The sequence below is a fragment of the Salmo trutta genome, chromosome 7 (assembly GCF_901001165.1).
Source record: "Salmo trutta chromosome 7, fSalTru1.1, whole genome shotgun sequence".
In the NCBI taxonomy this organism is placed as follows: Eukaryota; Metazoa; Chordata; class Actinopteri; order Salmoniformes; family Salmonidae; genus Salmo; species Salmo trutta.
In genome coordinates, this window is record NC_042963.1 from 55,972,943 (window position 1) to 55,984,108 (window position 11,166).

Sequence of the window (11,166 nt, forward strand, 5' to 3'; positions counted from 1 at the left end):
TAATTCTGTAATGTATTGATTGTTGCTGCCTTCTTGGACAGGTTTCCCTTGAAAAAGAGACTCTGGGTCTAAATGGGCTTTTCCTGGTTAAATAATGGTTAAATAATGGTTAAATAATGGTTAAATAACAATGGTTGTCATTGAGCTGCATGGCCAGTTCTGCTCTCTGACGTGGAGGTAGAGCCATGGTAGTCATGGCGCCCCTCAGTGGTGTCACATGGCATGGTAGTCATGGCGCCCCTCAGTGGTGTCACATGGCATGGTAGTCATGGCGCCCCTCAGTGGTGTCACATGGCATGGTAGTCATGGCGCCCCTCAGTGGTGTCACATGGCATGGTAGTCATGGCGCCCCTCAGTAGTTATGGCGCCCCTCAGTGGTGTCACATGACATGGTAGTCATGGCGCCCCTCAGTAGTCATGGCGCCCCTCAGTGGTGTCACATGGCATGGTAGTCATGGCGCCCCTCAGTGGTGTCACATGGCATGGTAGTCATGGCGCCCCTCAGTGGTGTCACAGGGCATTGTAGTCATGGCGCCCCTCAGTGGTGTCACATGGTATGGTAGTCATGGCGCCCCTCAGTGGTGTCACATGGCATGGTAGTCATGGCGCCCCTCAGTGGTGTCACATGACATGGTAGTCATGGCGCCCCTCAGTGGTGCCACATGGCATTGCAAGTGGAGTTTGAACAAAATAGCACAGAGAAGCTTTTAAACAATCTACATTGACAGTAAGAGAGATATACATTTTATTTATGATATTTAAAACAATCACAACTGGGGTGTTTTACATGTTATCATTTAGCTTTGAGGAGAGCGTTGACTGGGGGGGGACTGAAAGCAAACACAAACAAGGTAGAAACCTGATGAATGTTAATCTATTAGTGTACATACAGCATTACGAAGACATTGAACAGCATGGTTCAGTGTGAACAGAAGTAGTAAAGACTTTGTTGCTTTTAGTAACGTGACATACTGAAGCATAACTACAAAAGGTGAGGTGGGGATTTGTAAAGCCCGACCCAGAGCAAAGGGAAACCCATATTCAGAGAACTTTGCCCGTATTCACAAAGTCTCCGAGAAAGACGTCTGATCTTGGATCAGTGGAGCCTTTTAGATTGTAATAAATACTATTATATGGACAAGTGGGACCTGGTCCTGGATCAGCAACACAAACCCCATTTTGTTTTGAATACCGTCCGTCCCTTTGCCTTACTTGATATTGATCCACCGGTAATCCTGTGAGGTTAGAGACAGTAGACAAGCAAAATAACCATTCTTGACAGGTTTTTTTATTTATTTTTATGTCACTACTACAATCAAAACATTCAGCGTCTGAAATGGCACCCTATTCCCTATATAGTGCACTACTTTTGATCAGAGGGCCCTAGACGAATAGGGTACCATTTTGGACTCAAGCCCGTACTGTTGTGCCGGTCTGGCGTGTAGTACACTGATAATCACTATTACAGGCGTGTTCCTGTAATACAAGATCATCAACATTAACTCAGCAGCCCTGATGTTTAATGTTTAAACATACACAGCACAGTTCATTATGAACACACCGTTAGTATCATGGTGGATACGAGGAGATATGGACTTAAATTAGTGGCAGAATGTTTTAGTTTTTTTGTTGTTGCAGTAATTTAACACCATAGAAAAACAATATGCTCATCATGGAATATTATGTGTATTATATAATATTATTATGGAATATTGTGTATTATATATATATTATATAATATTATGGAATATTATGTGTATTATATATATTATGGAATATTATTATGCTCCGGTGACCAGACCTGGGTTCCAATACTACTGGACTTGATTCAAGTTTTCCTGACACAATGTAATCAGTAAAATAAGTTCAACAATGTGAACTGGCTGATCCCATTCACATTATACATGTTTCCCTGGCTGATCCCATTCACATTATACATGTTTCCCTGGCTGATCCCATTCACGTTGTGTTTCCCTGGCTGATCCCATTCACGTTATACTTGTTTCCCTGGCTGATCCCAATCACATTATACATGTTTCCCTGGCTGATCCCATTCACGTTATACATGTTTCCCTGGCTGATCATATTCACATTATACATGTTTCCCTGGCTGATCCCATTCACGTTATACATGTTTCCCTGGCTGATCCCATTCACGTTATACATGTTTCCCTGGCTGATCCCATTCACGTTATACTTGTTTCCCTGGCTGATCCCAATCACATTATACATGTTTCCCTGGCTGATCCCATTCACGTTATACATGTTTCCCTGGCTGATCATATTCACATTATACATGTTTCCCTGGCTGATCCCATTCACATTATACTTGTTTCCCTGGCTGATCCCATTCACATTATACTTGTTTCCCTGGCTGATCCCATTCACATTATACTTGTTTCCCTGGCTGATCCCATTCACGTTATACATGTTTCCCTGGCTGATCCCATTCACGTTATACATGTTTCCCTGGCTGATCCCATTCACATTATACATGTTTCCCTGGCTGATCCCATTCACGTTATACTTGTTTCCCTGGCTGATCCCAATCATGTTATATGTGTTGCCTTTGCCACTTCAACCTGCCATCACAACACAATAGGAAAGAACACAATCACCCATTTAAAATCATTTAGAATACAAATTGCATTCTCTTAAGATAGATAAAAGGCAATCCCCAAAGATGGAAAATATATATACTATATAAAAAGGCCCATGTTGTTAGTGGCCCTTCATTCGTAACTAAACAACTACCATTTGATTCACAGGACCAACAGATCTCACATCCTAGTTGTTCCTTATGAAAACACAGAGAGAGAGAGAAAGGTCAAGAAACGGTTTCTTCATGTTGTAGTTTCAGTAGCTGGGGGGGGGGGCTGGAACTCAAAGAACCCACATCTGGCTTCCAAAAAGGTTCTAGAAGGTGTTCTAATGATTCTAGATTACACTGTGTGTAAATTCTATAGCGGTTCTTGAAAATGAGTGTCAGTAAAAAGATCAAGGTGGATCAGATCAGTTGTTAGCTGCTGCGTCCACCTGTCTGGGCCAGTTCTCCTCTTCAATACCAGAGTCATAGTCCTCCTCGGCTTCCTCCTTCACTGGAGCCCTGGTAATATAGTTACATTTGAAGCATTTAGCAAACACTCTTTGGGTTAGGTATGCACACAGACAGAGAGAGAGAGAGAGAGAGACAGTAATAGTGGTTGTGGAGATGTTGGGAACATTACTGAAACCTGACCTGAAGTTCCCATGTACTCAGGGTTCTGTTCTTAACATAAAGTACCAGTCAAAAGTTTAGGCACGCCTACTCATTCAAGGGTTTTTCTTATTTTTTTTAACTATTTTCTACATTGTAGAATAACAGTGAAGACATCAACACTATGAAATAACACATATGGAATCCTGTAGTAACCAAAAAAGTGTTAAAGAAATCAAAATATATTTTATATTTCAGATTCTTCAAAGTAAGCACCCTTTGACTTGATGACAGCTTTGCACACTCTTGGCATTCTCTCAACCAGCTTCATGAGGTAGTCACCTGGAATGCATTTCAATTATCAGGTGTGCCTCGTTAAAAGTACATTTGTGGAATCTCTTTCCTTCTTAATGCATTTGAGCCAATCAGTTGTGTCGTGACATGGTAGGGGTGGTATACAGAAGATGTCTTTTACCAAATAGGGCTAAGTCCATATTATGGCAAGAACTGCTCAAATAAGCAAAGAGAAACGACAGTCCATCATTACTTTAAGACATGAAGGTCAGTCAATTCGGAAAATGTCAAGAACTTAGAATGTTTCTTCAGTTGCAGTCACAAAAACCATGCTGAAACTGGCTCTCATTATGACCGCCACAGGAAAGGAAGACCCAGAGTTACCTCTGCTGCAGAGGATAAGTTCATTAGAGTTACCAGCCTCAGAAATTGCAGCCCAAATAAATGCTTCACAGAGTTCAAGTAACAGACACATCTCAACATCAACTGTTTAGAGGAGACTGCGTGAATCAGGCCTTCATGGTCAAATTGCTGCAAAGAAACCACTACTAAAGGACACCAATAAGAAGAAGAGACTTTCTTGGGCCAAGAAACACAAACAATGGACATTAAACCAGTGGAAATGTGTCCTTTGGTCTTATGAGTCCAAATTTGAGATTTTTGGTTCCAACTACAGTGTCTCTGTGAGAAGCAGAGTGTAGTTCCCACCGTGAAGCATGGAGGAGGTGGTGTGAGGTGCTTTGCTGGTGACACTGTCTGTGATTTATTTAGAATTCATGGCACACTTAACCAGCATGGCTACCACAGCATTCTGCAGCGATACGCCGTCCCATCTGGTTTACACTTAGTGGGACTATCATTTGTTTTTCAACAGGTCAATGACCCAACACATACCTCCAGGCTGTGTAAGGGCTATTTGACCAAGAAGGAGAGTGATGGAGTGCTGCATCAGATGACCTGGCCTCCACAATCACCCAACCTCAACCCAATATATTTTCATTTGTTTCACACTTTTTTTGGTTACTACATGATTCCATGTGTTAATTCATAGTTTTGATGTCTTCACTATTATTCTACACTGTAGAAAATAGTAAAAAAATAAATAAAAAAACCCTTGAATGACAAGGTGTGTCCAAACGTTTGACTTGTACTCTACCAACAGAATTATATGGTTGTTATTCATCTATTGAAATGTAACTTTTACTTAACTAGGCAAGTCATTTAAATCCTGGCCTGGCAAGAGATACGTACAAGCAATAAACAAAGACACTACGAAGCCAATAAGAACCAAAACAGGTGCTGACTAACCTGACATATTGTGGCTCTGATTTTCCCTGGACGACGTCCTGGGTTAACTCCACAGACATGATGTCTGAACATGGCACATCGAACATGGGCTCCAGAAGAAGCTTCTCCTGTTTTTAAAAAAAGAAAATAGACATATTTCACACAGTAGGTGTCAGAAAACTGAAACAAGACATGGTATAGGAATGAATTAATCTCACCTTCATTACAGTGTCACAGAAGTCACTAGAAATACCGCTTAGATTTACCATCAGCAACTGAATCCAGTGTTTGTATATTGTTACTGCTGATAAGACTCAAAAACACCCAACTTCTAGGAACTGAGCACATTGTATTGACTGACCATGATGGACCTCAGGCCTCGGGCTCCTGTCTTCCTCTCCAGAGCCAGCTTGGCGATGGCCCTCAGAGCATCTGTGGTTACATTCAGTTCACACTGGAACAATCAGAGAGACAGAGAGAGCGAGAGGAACACAAGAGGTTAAAACAGGAACAGAGACACAGAGGCAGAGCGAATGTGATATGCACATCCAAAGACTTGGGCTAGACTAAACATGACAAACACATCCTTGATAATGACAATATTATGTCTAGTTTGTGTCTGCTAAGTAGCCAGCAGTCCTGTGAGCAGCTGAGAGAGAGAGAGAAAAATACAGAATTCTACACCATTAAAAAGCAAATTCCAATTGAAATACCTATTAAAATTTGGCTAAAACTAATTGAATCAATTGCACTTTATGGCAGCGGGGTGTGGGGTCCACTTGCAAAACAAGATTTCATCAAATGGGACAAACACCCCATTGAAACCCTGCATGTAGAGTTATGTAAGATTCTCCAACATGTCCAGAGGAAAACTACAAACAATGCATGCAGGGCAGAATTAGGCCAATATCCACTAATAATAAAAACTCAAAAAAGAGCAATTAAGTTTTGGAAACATCGAAAATACAGTGACCCCCCTCTCATATCATTACCAAGCCCTGCAATGCCAAGAGCTGAGCAAAGAAAAGAGTCCCCTCATCCAGCTGGTCCTGGGGCTGAGTTCACAAACCTGTTCTACTAACACACTGAAGCCTAAGGACCCTCATCCAGCTGGTCCTGGGGCTGAGCTCACAAACCTGTTCTACTAACACACTGAAGCCTCAGGACCCTCATCCAGCTGGTCCTGGGGCTGAGTTCACAAACCTGTTCTACTAACACACTGAAGCCTCAGGACCCTCATCCAGCTGGTCCTGAGTTCACAAACCTGTTCTACTAACACACTGAAGCCTCAGGACCAGAACATCCAATCAATCAGAATAAACCAAATTACAACACAGTCAAAACAAAACTACATTGCTTATTGGGAAACACAAGCACAAAGCAAAATGCAGTACACCGTGGCTAAATATTTGACCGTGGTTAATGATCAAAACCTTAGAAAAACCTTGACAAAGTACAGGCTCAGTGAGCACAGCCTTGCCATTGAGAAGGGTAGACACAGGAAACCTGTCTCCCTGTAGAGGAAAGGCTGTGCAACCACTGCACAACAGCAGAACCTGAGACGGAGCTGCATTTCCTGACAAAATGTAAAAAATATAAAACAATTAGAGTGTAATTTCCCCAAATGTGAAGCCCTTATTCAAGGTTTCAAAGACCTCTCTGATGAGGATAGGCTACCCGTCCTGTTGGGGGAGGACGCAGAGAGCTGTGTGTTGGCAGCGCTCTACATTGCTGCCTGCCATAAGATGAGGGACAGTGTCTGACAGACCAATCAACCTGCACATGTCCTCAACTGTATGCTTATTGTTATTGTTGAATGTATGGTTATTTTGACCCTTGGTTATTGTTGTTACTGTTGTCCCGTTGACAATTTTGATTCTCATTTTTATATTGTAAATATCCAAAATAAGCGTTTGGCAATATGTACATTGTTACGTCATGCCAATAAAGCGAATTGAATTGAGAAAAAGAGAGAGGGAAAGAGAGAGAGAAAGAAAGAGATTGTAGATTCTCAGCAGTAGAAATGTTCTTCCAGTCCTGAGAAAGGACTTTCCTTCCTCACCTTGTCCATGCTGAAAAGAGCCTGGTACTGAGACTACTACTACTTTTAAAGCAATCCCCACAACTTTACTTCATGTAAAGTTACCATCTAGTTACTACTACTAACCTTGTCCATGTTGAACAGGGCCTGGTACTGGGGTATGACAGTGTTGGATGGTTCTACTACTACTAACCTTGTCCATGTTGAACAGGGCCTGGTACTGGGGTATGACAGCGTTGCGTGGTTCTGTCAGGATACGGACCAGCGTCTCTTCATCCAGACTGTGTAGAGGCACCACCACAGGCAGACGCCCTACAAACTCCGGAATCATCCCAAACTCAATGAGGTCCCGGGCCTCCACGAGCTTCAGCAGCCGGTCCTTCTCCTCTATCTCCGCCACCATGTCTGTCTGTTCACTGCTGTTGGCCTGGTCGGCTGCCGCCGCCGCTCGGCGTCCCTTACCCATGTTGGATGGTGTGCCAAAGCCTAGGTACTAGAAGAAGAAAAAAAGAAAGGTAACAGGTACTACATAGGCGGAGGGGGACCAGGGAGGAGAGGAAAACACATGTGGTCTAAAGCACTGACGTCATCTGGAGAGGCCTACACAAATCATGTTCCACTGATGAAAATACATTAAAGCGGTAATCAGAAGTTGAAACAATAACAAAATTTGTTTACATCCCCGTTACTGAGCATTTCTCCTTTGCCAAGATAATTCATCCACCTGACAGGTGTGGCATATCAACAAGCTGATTAAATACAGCATGATCATTACACAAGTGCACCTTGTGCTGGGGGACAATAAAAGGCCACTTTAAAATGTGAAGTTCGTGTCACACAACACAATGCCACAGATGTCTCAAGTTGAGGGAACGTGCAATTGGCATGCTAACAGGCAGGAATATCCACTAGAGCTGTTGCAAGAGAATTTAATGTTAATTTCTCTACCATAAGCCGCCTCCAACATCATTTTATAGAATTTGTCAGTACGTCCAACCGGGCTCACAACCACAGACCACATGAACCACGGACCCAGGACCTCCACATCCAGATTCTACACCTGCAGGATCGTCTGAGACCAGACACACGGACAGCTGATGAAAGCGTGTGGGTTTCGCACAATCAAAGAATTTCTGCGCAAACTGTCAGAAACCGTCTCAGGGAAGCTCATCTGCGTGCTCGTCGTCCTCACCAGGGGTCTTGACCGGACTGCAGTTCGGCGTTGTAACTGACTTCAGTGGGCAAATTCTCACCTTCGATGGCCACTGTCGTGCTGGAGAAGTGTGCTCTTCACAGATGAATCCAAATTTCAACTGTACCAGGCAGTGTATGGCGTTGTGTGGGTGAGTGGCTTGCTGATGTCAATGTTGTGAACAGAGTTCCCCACGGTGGCAGTGGGGTTATGGCAGGCATACGTTCCGGACAATGTACAAAATTGCATTTTATCAATTTGAATACAGAGATACCGTGACGAGATCCTGAGGCCCATTGTTGTGACATTCATCCACCGCCATCACTTCATGTTTCAGCATGATAATGCAAAGCTCCATGCCGCAAGGATCTGTACACAATTCCTGGAAGCTGAAAATGTCCCAGTTCTTCCATGGCCTGCATACTCACCAGACATGTCACCCATTGAGCATGTTTGGGATGCTCTGGATCGATTTGTACAACAGCGTGTTCCAGTTCCCGCCAATATCTAGCAACTTGGCACAGCCATTGAAGGGGAGTGGGACGACATTCCACAATCAACAGCCTGATCAATTCTATGCGAAAGAGATTTTTTTATTTTATTTAACTAGGCAAGTCAGTTAAGAACAAATTCTTATTTACAATGACGGCCTACCGGGGAACAGTGGGTTAACTGCCTTGTTCAGGTGGCAGAACGACAGATTTTTACCTTGTCAGCTCTGGGATTCGATCCAGCAACCTGGCCCAACGCTCTAACCACCTGCTGCCCCAGATGTGTCACGCTGCATGAGGCAAATGGTGGTCACACCAGATACTGACTGGTTTTCTGATCCACACCCCTACTTTTGTTTAAGGTATCTGTGACCAACAGATGAATATCTGTATTCCCAGTTATGTCAAATCCATAGATTAGGGCCTAATGAATTTATTTAAATTGACTGATTTCCTTATATGACCTGTAACTCAGTAAAAACGTAGAAATTGTTGCATGTTGGGTTTATATTTTTGTTCAGACTAGGTTCTGATGGGATACGACTGTTGAACTCATGAGGCATTTATTTATTTAGCTATATTTTTCAAGAATTAATATATTATTATTAAAATGGATGTAGAAACTGCAGATTTCCCCTTTAAAACGGACAAATACGTAAACTAAGATTGCTCAGACTAGAGATACTCTACTGACCGAGTCTCTTTAGAAAACCAATGAAACAGAATAAATAGTCACGGGACTGCAGCAGTTTTACAGTTCTGGGTCGATAGAAAAAAAAAAAAAGGGGGAAATTATATATATTTTTTTCTTACTAACCTTTTCATTCTTTCGTCTGCTGACGATTCTGTCGAGTCCGTTGAAGGCTCCTGACGCTACGAACAGGATGTTAGTGGTGTCCACCTGCACCGTCTCTCCTCTCAACTTCCTGGAGTTCTTCTCTGGAACGTTCACGATCGAGCCCTCCAGGAGTTTCAACAGGCCCTACATTCAAAAACACACCACGTCAATCACTAACACATCCCATTAGGTAAACGCTCTACAACAGGGTTGCCCAGCTGGCCCCCTAAAGTTCACGGAGAAAAAATAAATAAATATATATTTCATTAACAAATTTCATTGTTGGATATAAAAGAGTGTAAAAATCCCTGGAATTCAGCTACAAGTGTCATCTGTTCAAGTATTCCCATACGTAATAGAAAAACATGATTGTTTACAAATGTAATTAAGGTTTGAAATGATTGTTTTAGTCAAACATCTCTCTTTGGGCTTCTTTCAGTCAATTTACATTCTATAAATTATTTGTAATTATGTTCTGGCCTCTCAATCCAGCCGACGGGCTGGATTGGGTCAGGTATGTAATGTTTGCGATGTGCTGTACATCAGATATGTGAATAGCCATCCATCCGTATGCTGGCATGCTGCATGACACAAAGACTTTTCTAATGGATACAAATAAAGTCATCATTAGAGGCATCTAGTGCACAACTGTTGCTGTAGAATAAGTTTACCAAACATTAGGAATACCTCACTAATATTGAGTTGCCACCCCCTTTTTCCCTCAGAATGGCCTCAACTCATCAGGGCATGGATTCCACAAGGTGTTGAAAGCGTTCCACAGGGATGCTGGGCCCATGTTGACTCCAATGCTTCCCACAGTTGTGTCAAGTTGTCTGGATGTCCTTTGGGTGGTGGACCATTCTTGATACACACGGGAAACTGTTGAGCATGAAAAACTCAGCAGCGTTGCAGTTCTTGACACAAACCAGTGTGCTTGGCATCTACTACCATACCCTGTTCAAAGGCACTTAAATCTTTTATCTTCCCCATTCACCCTCTGAATTACACACACACACAATCTATGAGGGCGGCAGGTAGCCTAGTGGATAGAGAGTTGAGCCAGTAACCAAAAGGTTGCTAGATCAAATCCCCGAGCTGACAAGGTAAAAATCTGTCGTTCTGCCCACTGAACAAGGCAGTTAACCCACTGTTCCTAGGCTGTCATTGTAAATAAGACTTTTTTCTTAACTGACTTGCCTAGTTAAAATAAAACGATTGTCTCAAAGCTTAAAAAAATATATATATAATGTATTTAACCTGTCTCCTCCCCTTCATCTACACTGTTGGAAGTGGATTTAACAAGTGACATCAATAAGGGATCATAGATTTCACCTGGTCAGTCTGTGTCATGGAAAGAGCAGGCGTTCTTAATATTTTGTGTATGTCTGGACACTACTATAAAGTTGACCGAATGACTTTCCTAAGCTTGGGATAATAAAGTAGAGTTGTGTTGAGTACTGGCCTGTTGTACACCTTCTCCTCCTACATCTCTGAGCTGGTGGATTCCAGGAACACTGCCGATCTTATCCACCTCATCCAGAAACACAATGCCTGGACATGGAGACATTTTACATTCAACTAAAGGTAGGTAAAATTACTTTTAGTTCCTTCATGAAATTATTCCCTGGACTTATTCAACATTTTGTTGTGTTACAGCCTGAATTCAAAATGGTTTCAATATTTTTTTTTTCTTTTTCCTCACCGATCTACCCCATAATGACAAAGTGAAAACATGTTTTTAGAAATCTTTGAATATATATATATATATATAAAATAAAAATACAGAAATATCTAATTTACATAAGTATTCACACCCCTGATTCAATA

General features: G+C 42.2%; 1 protein-coding gene across 2 annotated transcripts in view; it reads right to left on the reverse strand.

Moving 5' to 3' along the window:
• Positions 1 to 1,270: 1,270 nt before the first annotated feature.
• The window catches only part of LOC115196581 (ATP-dependent Clp protease ATP-binding subunit clpX-like, mitochondrial), a 27,128-nt gene continuing 17,232 nt past the window's right edge, over positions 1,271 to 11,166 (reverse strand). For both annotated transcript variants that reach the window (XM_029757424.1, XM_029757425.1), the window contains 6 exons: positions 10,802 to 10,890; positions 9,319 to 9,483; positions 7,012 to 7,311; positions 5,139 to 5,231; positions 4,799 to 4,905; positions 1,271 to 3,106 (listed from right to left, as the gene is read on the reverse strand). In XM_029757424.1, coding sequence (XP_029613284.1) covers positions 3,013 to 3,106; positions 4,799 to 4,905; positions 5,139 to 5,231; positions 7,012 to 7,311; positions 9,319 to 9,483; positions 10,802 to 10,890 — 848 coding nt within the window. In that variant the 3' untranslated portion in view covers positions 1,271 to 3,012. The remainder of the gene's footprint in view (positions 3,107 to 4,798; positions 4,906 to 5,138; positions 5,232 to 7,011; positions 7,312 to 9,318; positions 9,484 to 10,801; positions 10,891 to 11,166) is intronic.